Genomic DNA, 22,152 nt, shown 5'->3' with positions numbered 1-22,152 from the left:
GAGAATGTGCAAACTCCACACAGACAGTCACCTGAGGCTGGAATCGAACCTGGGTCCCTGGTGCTGTGAGGCTGCAGTGCTAACCACTGAGCCCCAGTGCTACTCCAAAATACTTTTTTTCTGGAAGCCTATAATTGAGAAACAGTTGGACAAATTTCAGCAGAAAGGTGCATCTTGAGTAAATTAGAATACTACATTTGTCTGATTGCCTCTAGATTAACTTTTTGTACTTGTTACCTCTGCAATGCATGCAACACAGATTTTTTGTGACAATTTTGAAGCCATCAGTCAAAGTCTTCTGAATTAGAGGACACAGAAAAAAAAGTGGAGAAATCTGTGCTTGTTCCTTTGCTCAAATGAGTGACTGAACCTCCCCTCATCCTGTTTGGTAATAGCTGCACTCTAAACTAATTGTAGGTACTAATCTGAACAAATATAATTCAGGATAATTAGTGGAAAAATAAAGCAATCCTGTTGCAATCTGGATATCAGAAATAATGTGTGATCATGCGCTATGGATTAGATTTGCTCAGAGATGTAACTTTTAGTAGGTATTGATTATATTTCAGCAGTTTTCCTTCAGAGAATACAGGTGCTGCTGAATCTCTGCTACTAAAGCAACATCAAATCAAATATCAGACGGGACAAATTTCAAATTAACACTGGTGAACACTTCTGTACATTGATCTCCCTCTAGACTGGATCACCCAGCCATTTCAGTGTCTGCCCATTTTGAAACACATTAATAGTTTGAACAATCTACAGAATCCATTTCAGCAGCTTCTGAGTTAACAATGACAGTACTTTCCAGCTGTACCTCAGGTGTAGTATTCCATAACTGGGTGAGTAAATTACATTTACTGGTTTCCCTTTGCCCACCCTGTCAGTACATCCTCAAAAGATTTGTCAAACTGAATTTCCCTTTCATGAAAGTATTTATAAGATTTTGAGTTCAGAAGACACAGATACCTAACACAGGCAGTCAACCATCTGTAAGGAGTTTCCAGTTGGTTTACTAAGTTTATTAAGAAGAAACAGTTTGATACACTATGAGACATTAGCAAATTAGCCAGGGAAAATATGCATTCTGTGAGTAGCTTGTTGATCCTGGAGGAACAAATAGGCAGTTAGTACAGTGTGTGTTCTGCGCATCTGATGATGCCATTATTCTGTCTTCAGGCTGCGGTGCTGGGAATTCTTCATCCAGTCTTCCTCTACATTCACTGGTCCATTTTCCATTGTTTTCCAGATGGCTGAAGGATAAAGTAAAAAGAAAAGAATGAAACTAGTTGGACCACCTGACATTGACATAGGCAAAGGAAATGACAAGGCAAACACAATCCCATTTGCCCCGGTAAGTTCTCCTTACCAACAGCTGGGATCTTGTGCCAAAACTGGGAGAGATGTCTCACAAGCTTGTCAAGCAACAACCTGCATACTCATGGAATCATACCTTACAGACAGTGTCACATATGGTGCCGTAACATTCTCTGGTTGTGCTCTGTCTCAATGATGGGACAGATCCACCCGAGGTGACAGCACAGTGAGAGACAGTTTGGAATCTGTTGAACTGGGAGTCCTCAAAATTGAATCCAGACACTATGAAGTGGCATAATTACCACATTTTGCGGCCTCACCCCTGCCCCCAGCTGCTGAATCAGCCCTCCCCTGTGTCTAACAACACTTGGAGAAAGCACTGTGTGTGTGTCAAGGGCATAGGGTGTAAACTGAATGGGGGACATCAGTGTCCATCATTAACAATGTCGTGGCATTACAACTACTGACCAGGCTCAGCAAGGAAGGAGTGCCACAAAAATCTTCATCCTCAATGACAAATGAGCCCAGCACATAACTAAAAAAAATTGAAGTATTTGCATCCATATTTATCCAGAAGGGCTGAGTGGCTGATCTATCTTGGTCTTCTTCTGGGGTTCCCAGGGTTTACATACTAGTCTTTTATCAGTTTGATTCACTCCATGCAATAACAATTAACAACTGAACACTGCAAAGACTGTAGGCTCTTACAACATTACAGCAATAGTACTGAAGACCTGTGCTCCACATCTAGTTGTGCCGCTGGCCAAGTTATTCCATTACAGCTATAAACCTGGCATCTGACCAACAGTACATAAAGTTGCCCAGGTATGTCCTGTACACAAAAAAGCAAGTCAAATTCAACCCAGCCAATTGCCGTCCTACCAGTATACTTTTGATCATCAGTAAAATACTGGAATGGTTGTCGATGATGTTTCCAAGTGGTATTTGCAAAGAAATAATCTTTTCACTGATGTTCAATTGATTTCTGCCAAGCAAATGTTCTTCTGACCATATTAAACCTTGGTCCAAACTTGACCAAAGAGCTGAATTCCAGAGGTGAGGCGAGAGTGACTGCCCTTGACATCAAGACTGCATTCAACCGAATGTGGCATCAAGGGGCTCTGCAAAAAGTAGAATCATTGGGAATGAAGGGGAAACCCGTTTAGGAGTCATAGCCAACTTGGCACAAATGAAGATGATTGTTGTTGTTAGAGGTCAGTCATCTCCGCCCAGGACATCACTGCAGGAGTTCACCAGGATATTGTCCTAGACCTTACCATCTTCATCTGTTTCCTCAATGACTTTCCCTGTCTCATAAGGCCCAACTAGGAATTTTTGCTGATGATTGCACAATGTTCAGCACCATTCATGACTCCTCAGATACTGAAGCAGCTCACATTCATATGTAGCAAGTCCTGGACAACATGCAGACTTGGTGACATATGCCTTTTGATGGTATTAACATTACCAAATCTCACACCATCAATACAATGGGAATTTCCATTGACCAAAAACTGAACTGGACTAGCTATATGGCCCATTATACTATGGCTACAAGGGCAGATCTATGGTTAATAACTCACTTGTTGCCCCTCCAGTAAGGAACAAGCAGGAATGTGATGGAATACTCTCCATTTGACTTGATCAGTGCAGCTCCCAACAACACTTAAGAAGCTTGGCATCATCCAGGACGTAGCAACCCTCCTGATTGGCACCTCATCACTACCAGCAACATTCATCCCCTTCACCAGCATTGCACAGTGGCAGCACCATCTCCAAGGTACTTCAGAAACTCACCAAGGCTACTTTGACAGTACCGTCTTTCAGCCATAAGAATAAAGGAACATCAGCATCTGCTCCCTCCCAAGTCACACAGCATTCTGCCTTAGAACTGTATTGCTATTCCTTCATCGCTGCTGGGTCAATGTTCTGGAATTTCCTTCTTAACATCATTGTAGATATTTCTTGACATCAAGGACAGCAGCAGATTGAGAAAGCCACTCACCACCACTTTTTCCAGGGCAATTAGGAATGGGAATAAATGTTGGCTAGAGGCTCTGACATCACATGAACAATTTTTTGAAATTGTCAAAGATCTTACAATCTCTTTACTATTCTAGACAATGTTGCTGTCATAGTCTATATTTGTTTATTTTGTGAACTTTTCCATTGATTTCTAAAACACTCCCAATTCTTGGAATTACAACTATTCTTTCAAGCCTTTTAAGCCTCTGCACCTAATGCTGGCGCTAACTTAATAAGGCACAGATAGCTGTTTGTTGACAGGTTTTTGATTTTCAATGGAATGCATTTGGTTTAACAATTTGAATTATTGCTTTGAATGTTTCCCCTGTTCATCTACTGCAATACTTTTAAGGCTACTTACCAATAAATCAGATCCAGTAATTTATGTAATTTAAGGCCATTGTTTGTAAATGAAGATGTTCAAGCTAAATGTGTTGCACAATGAGCACCTTTTTCCAGTGGATCTTTGACTTTAGTATTAATATTTAATTCCGCCTCATTGCACAATACTAGACCGAAAATAGCTTTATCCCTAATTGATTCCACAACACATTTCTCCAGGTTCTTTGTAACAAATATATACCAGCTCCTCTCACAAATCACTTTTTTTACCAATTTGAAGATTATGAAGATTAAAGTCCCCCATAACTATTTCACTGCCTTTGTCACAAACTCCAAACATTTCTTGTTTCAATGCTCTGTTCAGTGGTCCAACTCTTGCCTGAGACTTCTAAACTAATCCCACCAATCTGTTCCTAATCTTCAACTATTTTGATTCTATGTCCTGGTTTTCTGTGGCAGATCCTTTCTTATCAATGTATCATCCATTGCTGGTCAGGCTATTATTCCTCCTTATCCATTCTGATTGTCTTTCCAAACTGTATATACTAAAATATTTATTTCCCAATCTCTTAGATTTTAACTATATCTCTATAATAGTGATTGGGTCTATATTGTTTATTTCTAAGTCTGACACTAGTTCATCAATCTTATTGCTCCATGTATTCAGATGAAGTGACTTCACTTTTATTCTAATTTCTATTCCATGCATTCATCTCACTCCTTGATGCCTATTATCTCGAAAGTCTCTGTCCTGTCTGATACTTAAGTTTGCACACTCACCTTTTCTATTGCACTGAGATTTCCATTACCCATAGCACTACGCTTCACTACTGCTATCTTCATTTTAGATTAAAATCGTCAGAGGTGACTTAACTGGAACATAGAAGATCCCGAGGGGACTAGACCAAGTGTTTGTCGAAATAATGGTTCCTCTTGTGGGAGAATATAGAGCTAGCAGTCATAGTTTAAAAATAAGTGGTCACCCATTTAAAACAGAGATATCGAAACGTTTTTCGCTTAGAGGGTTGAGAGTCTTTGGAATTCCCTTTTCGAAAAGGAGTAAAATGTAGAACCTTGAAATATTTTTAAGGCAGAGGTAGACCAATTCTCGATTACCAAGAGGATGAAAGATTATCCTGGACATATAGGAATGTTGAGTTGAGGTTAAAATCAGATCAACTGAGTGACCTACTCTTTTGCCTCGCTCATATCTTGGTATTCTTTATTCTTTTCCTGCACTGGATTCATACATATGAAAACAACCTCAATTACTATGATGTTCAAGAAAACTTTTCAACACCCTACAGAAAACAATGACTTGATTGTTGTCCTGTCTGGTCATGTGCTTGTGAAACAGAACAGAATTTGGAACAACACTTGTATGATCTAATTTCCCCTCAAATAAAGAACATTGTAGCATTTCTAAAAGATAAAAAAAAATGTAGTGTCTTCAAAGCTGTACCAATAAATACACAGACAACAATGGTAAAGGATAGAATTTGCATTTCCTTTTCCTTCAAATGTCCTAAAGCAATAGTATTGTGAAAAATCAAGAATAAACATACTCACACATAGCAATGCCTGCATGCTAGAATTTGCCTGTTACGTTTAAAACGTACAAGAAAGTTTTACATTTGTATTTTAAGAAAGAACAGTTATTGGCTTAAAAGTAAGACTTTTTATTTTTAAAGAGTTTTAAAATGAACTTACGAAAGTATTCAGAAAGGAGTGTAATCTATAATTAAGATATCGACCTCCGACTGCCTCCTGCTAATAATACTTCAATGAATTCTTTGCAAACTCCAGTTGTTGCTTCTCATTTCTGTTTGCACCACAGCCATCCTTTGTGTCTGCAAATAAACATTCCAAAGTTAAAACATGCTCTCATCATGCAGAGGTATTTAAAAGATTAATAGATGAATGGAAATTATAAATTCATTCTATTTACAGTCAACTGGCTGGGTATGAATTGCAGATGGGGATAACTGTATGTGTATGCACACAAAACAATAATATGATGAAGCAACTCCGATGTTGCAAAAATGGATAAGGAATGATTTAGTGTGATTTATATTCGCCAATCAAAATTCTACAAACTCAGCTTCCATATCACACTAATCATTTTGATTGATCCAATCTATTTGAATATTAAAATCTCTGACAGTTGTTACATTGCAAAATAAAAACCAAAAGAACTGCAGATGCTTTAAATCAAAAATGGGCATTGCTGGAAAAGCTCACCAGGTCTGGCAGCATCTGTGAAGAGAAATCAGAGTTAACGTTTTGGGTCCGGTGACCCCTCCTCAGAACTAGTTTTGAAACGTTAACTCTAAATTCTCTTCAGAGATGCTGCTACACCTGCTGAGCTTTTCCAGCCTCTGTTACATTGTCTTTGCTACAAGTTCTAATAATTTCTTAGCTTTGATTTTCTATCCAATGGTATAACTACTGTTTTGAGGTCTCTTGTGATATAGTGATGGTGTCCTTATCACTGGGCCTAAAGTCCCAGTTTCAAGTCTCACCTGCTACAGAGACATGACATAGCATCTCTGAACAGGCTGATCAAAGTATCTATAACAACTATTAGGGATCAATAAATTACTGTTACATTTGTTATATCTAATTTCGATCAATTCTGATTCTACTTTGTGATTTTCTAAGCTAAAACTTTTTCTTACAAAAGTCCAAATGCCATCCTTTGTTATCAGGGTTTTTAGCAATTCAAAGAATCCAATCAATATAAAACTCCTTGTATAGTAATGATCATCAGCCATTTGGAAAATATCATGAAAATATTTGATTACCAGTCAAACTAAATTGTCATTTGGCAGTACAGAATTTAAATATTTTTGTATAAAAGACATATTTAATTGAAACTTTGTGTTTTGCACTCATCATGAAAATTCAAAGAAATATCAGTTACGTGATAAAGCAGGAAATCATTTCCTACATGAAAGGAGAATGTTCATTTGTGGGCAAGCAAAATCTGTTTGCTAGAAGTGTTACCATAGAGAATATAGAAAATAAGGATGACTAACATCTAACTGTCAGGCTTTGTTTAAATTTTCAAGCAGATTGACCCTGATTGGTGATGGCATTTTCCTGAGAAATGAGCCCAAGACTGTCACCTATTTATTGAGATGAAACAGACACCATGTGGGCATATGTTCATTCTATCTGCAAAGAACGGAGTCCTGCATATTAACATATGGATATAAACCAAAAGAACTGTGGATGCTGTAAGTCAGGAACAAAAATAAATTTACTGGAAAAGGTCAGCAGGTCTGGCAGCATCTGTAAAGGAAAAAACAGAATCAACATTTCGAGTCTGGTGACCCTTTCTCAGAATGGGCTAACAATTTAACATATGGAGTTTCCAGTACACACAAATGTACCATACACAGCCTGACTGACAATCTTAAATTGATTGTCAACATAATTCTTCACACACTCAAGGATTATTTAGCAATGATCATTGTATTGTGAGTTTTTTAGCATGAGCTAGCTGGGTACAGTCAGCACTTTGCTTGTGGTGAATACCTGTCAGTATATTCCGTTTGATATGTTTCACTAATCCTTGGAATGCATAGCAGCACTGAAATCCATATACCACGTTATTGATTTATAAAATCATTGAATCCCTACAGTGTGGAAACAGGCCCTTCAGCCCAACGAGCTCACACTGACCCTGAGACATCCCACCCAGACCCATCCCCTTATAACCCACCCAAACTACCCTTCTCTGAACACTATAGGAAATTTAGCATGGCCAGTCTACCTACCCTGCACATCTTTGGGCTGTGGGAAGAAACCAGAGCACCCAGAGAAAACCCATGCAGACACTAAGAGAATGTGCAAACTCCATACAGACAGTCGCCCAAGGGTGGAATTGAACCCAGGCTCCTGGCACTGTGAGGCAGTGATAATCACTGAGCTACCATGTATGACAGGAGGACAGATTTTTGACTTGATAACAGCATCTTCTGAACACCACCCATGTTGTTCCAGTATAATACCTGCATGAAACATTTAGCTTCACCAGTTGCTTCACCACCTTTAGATTCCCTACCCGTCTCAGGTAATGTAATTTAGATTGTGTACTTTTTAGGACTAACAATCTTAGAGTGTTCTATGAATTTACATGATATACAGTGAGAAGTGATCTGATCATTGTAGCCATTATTCTGCAGGATAACTTTAATCTTCCTTATTTCAGTACCAAGCATTCATGGTGAAAAAGTAGCTTTAGCATTACTTGCAAGATCGTTAATAATTCCAAAATTATGAAGTGTGAAACTATAGGGATCCCAACTTCTTTACTTGTCTTGGGAGATCAAGAAACCACAAGTCTTCTATATACAGATATGTTAGCACTGTCAGAAATGAGTTAACATCCTCTGAACAGTAAATGAGGACTTTGAAGTCATACCAGAAATTTATTCCAGATGTTGCCATTGTTTGCAAAAAGCAGTTTCTATGTTTTTGTAACATTGCCTGGAGTACACTCTTCTTACCAACTGAAATGGTTCGAATCCTCTTGGTTCAACACAAATACTTCTGTTATTTCATTGAACTCAATCATATCTCCACAAAGTCAGCATTTGGCAAAATAAAAACTCACAGCCATCTCAACCTATAGCAACAACTGATGGGCCTTAATATTGATAATAATCTTGTGCCTATTCTGTAACCTGCAGGCAGTGTGGCAACCAAATTGTATTGATTCAACGAGCCAATTTTTGGTGCCAATGGGTTCAAGAACATGGATTGGGAAATAAGATTGAAGGAAAGTTAGCATTCTAAGAGAAAGTGATAATGGGAACTGCAGATGCTGGAGAATCCAAGATAACAAAGCATGAAGCTGGATGAACACAGCAGGCCAAGCAGCATCTCAGGAGCAGAAAAGCTGATGTTTCGGGCCTAGACCCTTCATCAGGTTCTAAGAGAAAGATGTGTCTAGTGCACCTCTTGAGATGAGAAATAATGGTGGGATTTAAGGGAAGCAAAATAGTATAAAGGAGTCATCAATGATCTTGGTAGTAATTGGACAAAGAGAATGACTGAGTATTCAGGTGAATCTCATGGCAGAATTGAACTCAATAGAGATGGCTTGGGAAGTGATAACATGGAAATAGATTCTAATAAAACAACAGATTTTCTGGAAAGTCTCCATTTTTTTTCTGGTGAAGAAGGACCACTGGCTAATTCCAATTCAATATATTGATGGCTCTTCATTCCCTGGGTCAAAAGGCTGGTACTCCCTCCCTGAAAGGATTGTGGATCTAACTACAATGGGCAATTTTTCAAGAAGGCAACTAATCACTACCTTCTCAAGGGCAATTAAGGATGGATAATATTTGTTGGTCATGCATGTACACAATATACACTGCAAATGAAGAAAATAATCTGCACAAGTGAGGTGGAGCTGCCAATTATAGAAATTACACTAGGAATGATCATTGGCTTAAATAACAACAAGATGGTACAAACGTTTGTATAACACATCATATCTAGTCAAGAGAGTGATAAGAAAAAGACAATAACAATACAGGCAAACTTGAAGAAGACAGTGCTTGGAGTATCACCTCCCAGCTCACTATTATTGAAAGTTTCATTTCTAAAGTACACAATTAATTATTGTAAATGCTTTACGCCAGGGAGCTGTAGGTAAAACAAGTTGAGCCAGAAAGGTTTTTTGTTTAATAATCTACTAATCGTGCATTTCCAATTTTAAAATTAATGCGTACAGTTGCTTGTGCAATTCACCGCTTGTTGCTTGCCTGTTGTGTTCGTACCATTGTTCCCCTCACAGGTGCTTTCTTCACTGTGGGTTTATTTACGGTCCATTCGGCAATGTATGGAGTCATCTCTATACATTTCAAACCACACCTCCGCAAATATATATGTATATGTATGTAGATATATGTAATCACTAAGGTCCAGCTCCCAACTGTCAATCCCGTGATAGGTACAGAGGGTGTCCAATATGAGTGAAATATATCAGATTTAAGAAGCGACGGGATAAAACAGCTCAGCGACTTGGAACTTTGAACTCAGGTACTTAAAAATCTGATGTCAACTGCATCCGAAAGTCTTTTACCTGTAGTTGAATTACTAACAGTTGGTGATTACTAACTTCGCTTGCTCCGAGTGCTATATTTATCAATCCTCCTGGCCATAAAAGGTCGGGACTCTGGCTTCGACATTCCACTGACGGGATACATTATTTTTGTACTGAACCCTGGAGCCGAGTCTGCAGCCTTCTCCCTCCCACTGCCTCCCTCGATTCAATATACAGAGCCTTATCGCCTGCATTTCACCAAAACTCACAAGAAACATTTGACATTTGGTAAGGGCTCGGTGTTCGTGCATCCGTTTAGCAATAACGTGCGGTGTTCCCGAGATTTAAATGGTAATTTGATTTATTAAGTGGGGTCCAGTCAGCAGCTGATCGCTGCAGTTCTAAATGTACTTTCAGCGCGGAGACATGTCAGAAAAAATGTGGTAGTGATCGTTAATCAGGGTCAAAGTCTTTGCACAAGAACAAGTCTAAAAATGAGAATGAACTAAGAATTTTTTTTCACACGAAGAGAATCCAATTGGCTGCAATTATGTCAGAATATTTTTCGTGGTGTTTTTGAAATAGGAAAAAAAGAGAATGAGATGTTTAATGCAATGAAGTCGGAGCAGCTAAGGAACGTGTTATCTGTAATTGTAACATTGTGATTATTGTAAGGGATTATCAGCACGACATCGGGTCACTTAAAATCATTAAGGGGTAATTCAAATAGATCCCATTTTATTTCACACAAAGGTTTGCATATATACTAAAACATTTTGAAATATGCCACGGATTTTAATACCTCGGTATTTATTATAATTTATCGTTCTTATTAATGTATTATGCAAACGCAATCTTGCACATTGTTGGTTACTTTATATGTCTTTGAAACATTAGCTGCGGAGTTTTGAATGCTCTTTGCTTCGGCCATTCATGGATCAGACCAGAAAAGGACAGGAAGCAGACCAGGCTGGGCGACGGAGACTGCCCGTCCCCTATATTTTCGAATTAGCACAGTTCTCACTCTTTACAGGAGCTGGCTTCACTCATTATTGTTTGATCAATTTTCAGATTAATGGAACAACTTTTTTCCTTATTCTCTGTCCCTGACTGTGCCTTTATTTGTCTATGAATAGATCTGAAGACTTCGTACAGGCGATCCGGAACAGTTTGGATTTTACGGCCCACAATGTCTTCGCTGTCTTTACCTTTCTATCAGAAATACCACCGGCACTATGACCGCGGTTATCGCAATACACAGCTGTCCTCCACTATGCAAGAGTACCGCCAAGAGGAAAAGCGCAGTACTGCAGCTCATACCCACAGGTATCATTCACCGTTGCGGTGCTGTACTGCAACCCCAACGCAACTTGGCTGCCCACATTTCACAAACTGAAGGCAGTTTATGTATCAGTGTCATTGTGAGCAAAGTCATAGGATTCCGACAGTGTGAGGGCAGCCCATTAGGCCTATACAACCCTCTGAAAATCATCCCAGTCAGACCCAGTCTATCCTTGTAACCCTGCATTTCCCCCATCTGGTTTGCACACCCCTGAACACCATGGGCAATTTAGCATGGCCAATCCACCTAGCCTGCACATCTTCGGACTGTGGGGGGAAAGCGGAATGCCAGGAGGAAACCCACGCAGACATGGGGACAATGTCAAGTTCTCACAACTATCATTCTTCATAAATTTACGTCTACAGTTCAGCAGTCTATTAAATGTATCATTGTCTGATTTTTTTTTTATTACCAAACTACTAAAGTGTCTATCCTGAGGTTTAATCTAAATTACTAAACTCTGAGAACTGTGGCATAATATACAAAACATTTATCAATAGTCGAAGGTGAACTTTTATAGTATATTCACTATACTTAATAGACAGTCCTTTAGAAAGCAGTTAATTAATACAATTGTCTGTTAATGAAAATTAAACTACCTGAATTGTTGAAATGTTGCTGTCTGATATACATATTATATATATATTGCTTGCATTCTTACAATCAACACCATTGGACAGATTGGATTTTGAATTTATGTTCCAAATTTTTTTAAGTGCTGGAAATCTGAAAGAAAAATACAAAATGTTTGGAATACTCAAGGGCTTCTCAGGACTTGGAAAGCAAAGAGCAAGCCAAACATTTGCACAGCTGACTCTCCTTGCACTAAGTTACAGTTCTGAATTACTCTATTTTTCAGACGCTGAAAAGCTGTACTGCATATTTTTCCTTGTTGTTTTGCTTTGAACTTCTGTTGTGATTCTTTCTTTGTCTGGATTTCTATCATGCAGTGGGTTATTATTCTGTTTAAGTTGAGATCATGATATGCATGCAGCTCTAACATGCATTCTAGATTTTGTCAGTCACGAGAGACTGATGTGGTCTGTTGAAGGTACCCTAGGATCACTCATGGTCAACTTTACCTTCTCAATAGTTGTAGTCTCTTGTCTGCTTGGTTGACTGCCATAAGGAGAAGGAAAATGCAAACTAGCTCAAGTCAGCAAGAGCATGCACCATTTACCCTCCCCAAGGCAAACTTCAAATACATTTACAGAACCTTTAGATAGTACTGGTAATGCATAAACGCTATTTGGAATAAGGCATGCAACTGAATTAACATAAGAGGATCTGCAGTGGGCCCTAAAAATGCATGTGCATGAGGGTGGGGATTATTGTAAACAAGGATGTTTCACTACAGGTGCAGATATCTGTGTGACAATATGATATAATGATGGAGATTTGACTCCAAAAAAGTGAATTTAAATATTCCTGGATGCAACATATTTAGGAAAATAGGAATAAAAGAAAGGAAGAGGCCTGTCAATATTGATTTAAGGAGAATTTGTTCAGGTGATGTCGATGTTGCAAGCCAGACCAGCATTTACTGCACATTCCTAATTGCCTAGAGGATAGTTAGAGTCAAATACATTGCTGTGGGTCTGGGATCAGATGTAGGCCAGACCAAGTAAGACTGGTAGATTTCCATCCCTAAACAACAATTAATAGAGGTTACATGGTTGACATTAGGTCAGCATTTTATTCTAGATTTTAATTCAATCCAGATTTCAGTCTGCCTTGGTGGGATTTGAACCCCCTAACCCTGGCAATATTAGCCTGGGGCTCTGGATTACCAGTCAACTACATGTTACCACAACATGATTGCTCGAGAGAGAGGATATACCAGAGGGGTCAGGAATACAATTTATTCAGCTCAAGTTCAGGAACAGTAGACATACCAGAACACTGCAGGATGTATTCTGTAAGCCAGAAATTAGTGGTAAAGATTGACATGAAAACCCTTAGCAAGTAAATTTTAGTGTGTTGCAAAATGAGGACCTGGCAAGATTGTAGTGTAGAGACAATGCTACTGGGCAAGTAATCCAGAGTTCAAACTAATGTCTTGGAGACATGGGCTGAGGCCATGCGTTCAAACCCCACCATGACAGGTGATGAAATTAAAATTTAACTTTTAAATCTGGAAGCCTTGGTAATGGTGACCATGACAACAATCACTGATAGTTTTAAATAAAACTATTTGGTGCCCCAAACCCCTTTAAATGAAGGAAATCTATCAACTTCATCTGGTCTAAATGCGACTCCAGAATCACGTCAGGATTGACTCTTGACTGCCATGTGAAAGGGGCTTGCAAGCCATTCAGTTCAAGGGCAACTGGAGATGGTCAAAAGATGTTGGCATTGTTCGTGATGTCACCATGCTATGGAAAAAAAACCTTTGCAGTCGTTAAAATGGAACTTTAATTTTCCTAAGTTAGTACTGATTGGGGTAGTAACAATATGAATAAGACCACAAGAAATAGGAACAGGAGAAGGCTTTTCAGCACCTCAAGCCTGTCCACCATTCAATAAGATTCTGGCTGATCTGACACTCCTCACTTCCCTGCCCTTTCTCCCGACTGCTTCAATGGCAAAAAATGGAAATATATCTGAAGTGTGTTTGGAAGAATTTTATAGATTAGTATGTTTCTAGCCCAGCTGGAGGGGAAAGATTGCTGGCTTTGGTTCCATGGAATAAGATAGATAAAATGCAGAAGTCACATGACATCAGGTTATCGTCCAACAGGTTTGTTTGAAATTACAAGTTTTTGGAGTGCTGCCCCTTCGTCAGGTGAAGTATGATACTTCATACATTACCTGACGAAGGTGCAGCTCTCTGAAAGCTCGTGATTCCAAATAAACCTGTTGGATGAAAACATGATGTCATATGACTTCTGACTTGTCCGCCCCAGACCACTACTGGCACCTTTATATCGTAGATCAAGTGGATCAAGTCTCAAGGAGGAATCATTTTGGGGAAAGTGGTCATTATAGATATTAGCTATGGAAAATAGCAAATAGTAAATGGTAGAATTCATTGGTTGAAGGTCTGTTACATTAAGTGGAATATAAGCATTTTACATGGTATATAAATAGTAAAAGACTTGTAAAAGAAACAGTAAGGTAGACTAGGAGTAAAAAAGTGAATTTGCACATGGCTGAGGTACTAAATGTGCACCTTACATTTGCCTTGAATAAAGAAGAAGGTGGTGTCCATATCATAGTCAAAGAGGAGGCAGTTGAGATATGGTTCGGCTAAAACTGGATAAATAGATATTCGTAAGACTAGCCATAATTAAAGATAATAGGCTCAATCATAGTAGAAATCTGCTAAGTATCAATTTTAGTAACTTTCATGGATGGTTTATTTCTGCAAGCCTGAGTGAGTTTTTTTGTTCTATATTCCCAAACTTTCTTCATTACCCAATTGTTATTCCCCAATGACCCCTTGCTTATCAGATTCTTCATTCATCACGGTTGGAAGTATTAGCCACAGCTAAGATCCTCCTGGGATTGATGGCACCAGGAGCATTGTTAAAGCCTAACTGTGCACCAGTCAACTGCTAGCAGCCCACAGATGCCCTGAATGATTAATTTTTTTTGTCCCACATATGTCAAAGAAAGTATTTGGTATCATACTTTGCTTATGGGGATCAAGAGATCTTGTTGGATGGGATGTATGTGGTCGCTGCCCATAAAGCATGTCCTGAGACATTAGTGACCGATGGGAGGGCGAGAGGAACAAGCCATGAGCTGCAGTCACCATGTTACCACTCTGGCTTTCATGTCAAGAATTACCACCCGCAGTTACTGAAAATGGGGTGGGAGAATGGGAAACTAATATGACTGGGTGAGATGACCTAATAATGAGGATGTTAGCACATGCTAATTGATGCAATAGGTCTCTTGTTGCTCAATTGTGAGAATCTCACTCCAGTTTTCAATATGTGGGAAAATGAAACTTCTGCTTTCAAAGGCAGGAAGCTCCTACTACCCATCTCAATTGATTCTCCCCCTTTTCTCACCAATGCTCGAGTCATTCAGGAGCTGGGAAGATTATGAAGTCGCCAAGAAGTCACCAGGACCAGATTATTATGTACCCAAAAATGTTGAGGATAGTAACAGTCAAAATTGTAGAGACACCAGCCGGAATTATCTCAACCTCCTTTAGGGTGGTGCAAAGGGTCTGGAGAATTGCAAATGCTTACTCTTGTTCAAAAATACGCATAAGGATTAACCCAGAAACTAAAGGCCTGTCCGTTTAATCTTAGTGGTGGGAAAGCTTTTAAAGGTGACGATTTAGGACAAAATTAACATACATTTGAGCAAATGTGGATTAACTAAGGGAAGCCAATGTGGATTTATTAAAGGAAAGTTTTGTTTAACAAGCTTGATTGAGGTTCATGATGGGAGGGTTGATGAGAATAATGTTGTTGTGGTGAACACAAACTTCTAAAAGGTGTTTGATATGGTCTAACTTTTTTTTGATGACTTTAGAGCATATATACTACATACTTACAGCTATTTCACAACATGTTCATGTCTTTCAAATGCTGAGTCTCTTGGCAAGCTATTATTATGGTGCATCTTCTGGAGGATAGGGTAACTGACAGCAACCTCTTCTGCATTTAACTATGTGGCAACTTCCTGTGATTACACATATGTGGTTAAATCCAGAAATCATGAAGTTATTGCCTGTTTCATTTTAGTTGTTCACATAATATGACCATTGCTGGCTAGGCCCACTTTTCTTGCTATTCACTAATTGACATTGAGAACGTGATGGTGAGCTGCTCCTTTGAACCATTGCAGTCCACATGGTGTAGATACACTCACAGTTCAGTCTGGGAGGGAGTTCCCCAGATTTTAACCCCAGGATATAATTCCACGTCAGGATGTGTGTGACTTGGAGGAGAACTTGTGATGGTTTCACATATCTATTGCCCTTGTTCTTTTAGGTGTTAAATGTCACAGGTTTTCAAAGTAGGATGTCTCCGTAAGTTGTTGCAATACATCTTGTACGTGGTACCCACTCTGACACTATGTGTCAGGAGTGGAGAGAATGAATGTTTAAGATAATGGATACGGTACCGATTGAGTCGACTGCGTTGGCCTGGAAGTTGTCAATCTTCTCGAATGTTGTTGGAGATAGACACATCCGGAAGTGTAGAGTATTCCATCACACTCCTGACATGTGCCTTGTAGATGGTGAACAGACTTTTGGAGAGTCAAGAAGTGAGTTATTTGCCTCTTAATTCCCATCCTCTGACCTGTTCTTGTAGCCACTGTGTTTATTTGGTGAGTCCAATTCAATGTCCAGTCAATGGTAACCCAAGACTCTTAATAATGGAAGATTTAATGCTGGTTATGCTATTGAATGTTTAAATGAGATTGATGGATTCACTCCACTGCTGGAGATGATTATTGCCTGCCACTTTAGTGGTGTGAATCTTATTTACTACTTATTAACCTATGGCTGAATATTGTTTGGGTTTGCTACAGGTACTCTTTACTAACAGTGAGTACTCTGTATCCCAAAGTTGTTTCTACAGCAATGTCTAGCTCATTAGATTACCTACAGTGTGGAAACAGGCCCTTTGGCCCAATAAGTCCACACTGCCCCTTGAAGAATCCCACCCAGACCCATCCCCCTGTAACCCACACACCCCTGAACACTACGGGAAATTTAGCATGGCCATTCCACCTAACCTGCACATCTTTGGACTGTGGGGGGAAACCGGAGCACCCAGAGGAAACCCACGCAGACATGAGGAGAACGTGCAAACTCCACACAAACAGTCGCCCGAGGCTGGAATCGAACCCGGGTCCCTGGTGCTGTGAGACTGCAGTGCCAACCACTGAGCCACCGTGCCACCCCTCATTGTTTACGTATAACAATTTCAATAATTCGCCTTTTGTTTCAAACAAAATTAACGAAAAATCTAATGTTTGTCTTTGTAGACCACTTTGAATGGCCAGGCAAACAATGTCATAACTGTGCAAGTTTCCAGTTAGTCTAGGCAATAGAAATAATTATGCAATTGTGTGCAGTGCAGGAATAACATCACGAATTCTTACTCCTGGAAGAGACCTTAACTTTTGAAGAGTGCAGATTAAGAATACATATAAACCCAATCCTATAATTTTCTGTTTAATCATTTTGCTCCTGATATTTGAAGTTCCACGTAGTAGTTCCAGGTTGTAAAATTACCTTTTAAAGATAAAAGCCACAGTGTTGAAATCCTACTGTGTCATATGCAAATAACATTGCCATGATAATAGATATCCTTTATTTGTTACTAATGTTCTGCAAAGGAATTTAAATCTTTTGGAAATCTAGAAGTAATTTGAACTAATTGGATTAAGAGTTATGTAAAGGTCACAATCAATTTGTCTCTGTTTCACTGAACAAAAATTAGCTTAGGTTAGAAATTAATTTTGGAGCTGTTACCTATTAATTGGTCAAAGTATCACAAAAATCACAATTATGTGTGTCAATGAAGATTTCACTTCATTTTCTGAGAGTTTAAATGGCAGTGCATGAGCTATGCTGAGGAAATTCCTGGCTTAGAACAAAGATGGAACAATTTTAAAAATCTGTGCAGCCAGCAAGAAGACTTGTCATCCAGAAGTACGTGTCTGAAACATGGTACATACTGTCCAGAATGTTGGTTGGCTGAATTTCAAAATCACTCATGTGAATACCTGATACGCTTTGCTGATGAACATGGATCCCTACTGCCATCAAGGCTCTAGTCACAATCTTTTAAACCTCCCTGGATATGGGAGTGGTGCCAGATGACTGGAGAATTGTAAATGTTACACCCAATTTTAACATGGGAGAAAGAGTGAGAAACCAGGAAACTATCAACCAGTCAGCATAACATCAATGGTGAGAAATATCTCAGCTAATAATCCAAGACAATTGTTATTTGGACGAACATAAATTCATAAATAACACGAACCATAGGTTTGTTAAAGGCAATTATGAATCAATTAATTGATTTCATCAAGAACAAAGAACAAGAACAAAGAAAATTAAATCACAGGAACAGGCCCTTCGGCCCTCCAAGCCTTCGCCGATCGAGATCCTCTGTCTAACCTGCCATCTATTTTCTAAGGGTGTCCATTTGTTCCCCGCCCATCCATGTACCTGACAAGATATATCTTAAAAGACGCTAACGTGTCTGCGTCTACCATCTCTGCTGGCAACGCATTCCAGACACCCAACATCCTCTGCGTAAAGAACTTTCCACGCATATCTCCCTTAAACTTTCCTCCTCTCACTTTGAACTCATGACCCCTAGTAATTGAGTCCCCCACTCTGGGAAAAAGCTTCTTGCTCTCCACCTTGTCTATACCTCTCATCATTTTATAGACCTCAGTCAGGTCCCCCCTCAATCTCCGTCTTTCTAATGAAAATAATCCTAATCTACTCAACCTCTCTTCATAGCTAGCACCCTCCATACCAGGCAACATCCTGGTGAACCTCCTTTGCACTCTCTCCAAAGCATCCACATCCTTTTGGTAATGTGGCAACCAGAACTGTACACAGTACTCTAAGCGTAGCCGAACCAAAGTCTTATACAACTGTAACATGACCTGCCAACTCTTGTACTCAATACTCCGTCCGATGAAGGAAAGCATGCCATATGCCTTCTTGACCACCCTATTGACCTGCGTTGCCACCTTCAGGGAACAATGGACCTGAACACCCAGATCTCTCTGTTCATCAATTTTCCCTGTTCTGTTTCATCAAGTTCTTTGATGAAACAGGGAAAATTGATCAAGATATTATAATTGATATTGTTGATATGAACCTTAAGAAGGTGTTTAATCATGTATAATAGAATTGCTAGTGAAATTAAAGCCCAATGGATTAAGGCAATAATTGAAGCAGGAATGCAAATTAGATTGAAAGTCAGAAACCAGAGACTGATCATGAAGCAATTTTTTAACTTCATAAGTATTAATATTCTTCATGGGTTTGTATTAATATCACTTCGCTTTTTGATGTACACTTAGAGTCGTAAATTTGTAGAGGATCGAATTCGTCTATGCTGACCAGATATCCTGAATTAATCGAATCCCATTTGCCAGCATTTGGTCCATATCCTTCCTATTCATATACCTATACTGATGCCTTTTAAATGTTGTAGTTGTAGCAGCCTCTACCACTTCCTCCATTTCTGGCCTGTTCTTGATATATTGGGTATGATTTCAAAATTTGCAGAAGAAGCAAAGCTTAAAAATGTAGTGAACAGTTAGATAGATGAGGACAGTAGCAGGTTTTAGGATGACATGGATCAATGGACAAATACTTGACAAGAAATTTAATGCAGAGAACTGAGATCTGATGTATCTTGGGAAAAAATGGAGCAAAGTATAAACAAAAAGGTAAAACTTTACAGGTCATGTAGGAGCAGAGAACCTGGGGTGCACAGACATAAATATTTGACAGTGGAAGATACATTAATAAAGTTGTCAAAGACAAATATGTGATCCAAAGAGGTTATGGTCACTTGTAAGTCACAGTTTCGAACTCCGCTAGCATATTGCGTCAAATTGTGGGCAACACATTTCAGAATGGATGCCAAGGACATAGACACAGGTCAGGAGTGATTTACAGAATGATACCAAGCATCAGGGACTTCAATCATGTGGAGAGACTAGAGATGCTGAGGTGGTTCCCTTCCAGCAATGAAGGATAGGGAGAGACTTAGTAAAAAGGTATTCAAAGTTGTGAGGGGTTTCGATAGAGTGGCTAAAGTGAAACGGATTCCTCTGGCGTGAAGATCAGTAACCATATGATAAGCACGTACAGTGTGACACGGTGGCTCAGTGACTAGCACTGCTGTCTCAGTCACCAGAGGCTGGAATCAAACCCAGGTCCCTGGCAGTGTGTGTGGAGATTGCATGCCCCCCCTCTGTTTGAGCAGGTTTCTGCAGCGTGCTGCAATTTCCTTCCACAGTCCAAACACATGCAGGTTAGGTGGATGGGCCACACTAAATTGTCTGTAGTGTCCAGGGATGTGCCAGCTAGATTGATTAGCCATGGGAAATGCAGGGTTGCAGGGGAGGGGATGGGGGACTGGGTCTGGGTCTGGTTGAGATGCTCTTCAGAATGTAGGTTCAAAAGACCAAATGACCTCTCTCTGCACTGAAGAAATGCTATGTAAATTAATTGGCAAAAAGAAAAGCCAGGATGGAGATGAGGAATGGCAATTTTATTCAGTGAGTTGTGATCTGGAAGGCATTGCCTAAAAATGTTGTGTGAGCAATTTAATGACATGTCACTGATGAATTTGATATACATTCAGAAAAGGAAACATTGGCAGGATTATATGGAAAGAGCAAGTGTTGAAGAATTTGATTCAGCTTCCTTCTGTGCTGAATGATTCTGATTGATTTACTAAAGTTGAGCATGTTCGAGTCTTGGTGTTGATATGGACTGCAGCTACTATGCTTAACATAAAAATACAAAGTCAAAATTAAATATATGCATTTAATTTTCAAGTACTTATCAGGCCCAACATTAGAGGCAATTTCTTTCTTTTATGTGTTCACAATTTAAATTTCAATTATTAAGGATAATGAATAATAATTAAAAATATAATTGCATGATAGAAAATAAGATTTCATGTAAGTCACACCTCCATTCATCAATACTTCAGTGAGGTGGGAGTGTCCATGTACACAGATCCTTGAAAGTTGCCACCCAGGTTGACAGGGCTGTTAAGAAGGCATACAGTGTTTTAGCTTTTATTAATAGAGGGATCGAGTTCTGGAACCAAGAGGTTATGCTGCAGCTGTACAAAACTCTGGTGCGGCCGAACTTGGAGTATTGTGTACAGTTCTGGTCACCGCATTATAAGAAGGATGTGGAAGCTTTGGAAAGGGTGCAGAGGAGATTTACTAGGATGTTGCCTGGTATGGAGGGAAGGTCTTACGAGGAAAGGCTGAGGGACTTGAGGCTGTTTTCATTAGAGAGAAGAAGGTTGAGAGGTGACTTAATTGAAACATATAAAATAATCAGAGGGTTAGATAGGGTGGATAGGGAGAGCCTTTTTCCTAGGATGGTGACGGCGAGCACGAGGGGGCATAGCTTTAAATTGAGTGGTGAAAGATATAGGACAGACGTCAGAGGTAGTTTCTTTACTCAGAGAGTAGTAAGGGAATAGAACGCTTTGCCGGCAACGGTAGTAGATTCGACGACTTTAGGTACATTTGAGTCGTCATTGGATAAGCATATGGATGTACATGGAATAGTGTAGATTAGGTGGGCTTGAGATCGGTATGACAGGTCGGCACAACATCGAGGGCCGAAGGGCCTGTACTGTGCTGTAATATTCTATGTTCTATGTAATACCACAGTACGAGCAATGCGGAACCTCCAGTTAATGTTCAAAGGACATGGATTTGAATACCACCATAGCAGATGGCAAAATTTGAGTTCAACAAAATGTTAATGTAATGTTTACTAGTCAAACAACATCATAAAAAAAATCTGATTCACTAATGGCCTTTAGAGAATGTAATCTTCCATCCTTACCTGGTCTAATCGACACGTGACTCCACACCCACAGCAATGTAGTTGATTCTTATCTGCTCTCTGGGCAATGAGAAAAAGGCTCACATCCCATGAATGAGTTAACATACTACCTTCTCAAGTGTTCTTGCAAACATTCATTTAAAAGTAATTTTGTTTGGTTTCCCGGGAAAATGCAACTGAACATAAATGAATAATATGCTAAAAATCAGATCTTGACACTCTGTCAACTGATTCATAATTAATTCCTGTTTGCATATATACTTTTGAAATTGCCTGTGTTCCACTTTAACTAAAATTAATGGCGAGTGGTAGTAGTACGTGTGAATCAGAGCTCTCTGGTGGAAATGTTAAAAAAAGGATAGCATACATAATATTAGAAATGGGAATTAGCCAAAGCCTAATATTTCAAAGATCTTCCTACTTTGACTGAAAGCTAGTCTTGATTTTGATGTGACATATGAGATGTTATGAGCAACTTATCCCTGGGACAGCTAGAATGTGTGCTTGGAATGGCACATA

At 39.3% G+C, this 22,152-nt stretch overlaps 1 protein-coding gene and 1 long non-coding RNA gene across 8 annotated transcripts in view; one reads left to right on the top strand and one right to left on the bottom strand.

The window, feature by feature from the left end:
- Nucleotides 1-1,012: 1,012 nt before the first annotated feature.
- On the bottom strand, nt 1,013-9,772 carry LOC125451663 (uncharacterized). Of its 2 annotated transcripts, none has more exons than XR_007247344.1 (3): nt 9,432-9,772; nt 5,395-5,534; nt 1,013-1,253 (listed from the first exon to the last, which is right to left on the bottom strand). It is a non-coding gene; the product is annotated as an uncharacterized LOC125451663 (long non-coding RNA). The 2 variants fall into 2 exon arrangements; XR_007247345.1 differs by having other exon boundaries at nt 9,480-9,772.
- Nucleotides 9,635-22,152, top strand: part of myom1b (myomesin 1b) — a 163,020-nt gene continuing 150,502 nt past the window's right edge. For 2 of the 6 annotated variants that reach the window (XM_048529117.2, XM_048529112.2), the window contains exons 1-2: nt 9,889-10,033; nt 10,882-11,071. In XM_048529117.2, the coding sequence (XP_048385074.1) occupies nt 10,935-11,071 (137 nt within the window). In that variant the 5' untranslated portion in view covers nt 9,889-10,033; nt 10,882-10,934. Of the gene's footprint in view, nt 9,742-9,888; nt 10,097-10,881; nt 11,072-22,152 lie in introns of those variants that run through there. The other 4 variants (XM_048529114.2, XM_048529113.2, XM_048529116.2 and 1 more) reach the window with 4 other exon arrangements.

Source organism: Stegostoma tigrinum, chromosome 5, assembly GCF_030684315.1.
Source record: "Stegostoma tigrinum isolate sSteTig4 chromosome 5, sSteTig4.hap1, whole genome shotgun sequence".
Taxonomy (NCBI): domain Eukaryota; kingdom Metazoa; phylum Chordata; class Chondrichthyes; order Orectolobiformes; family Stegostomatidae; genus Stegostoma; species Stegostoma tigrinum.
The sequence above is the reverse complement of the archived record's forward strand: the minus strand, read 5'-3'. Positions and strand labels throughout refer to the sequence as shown.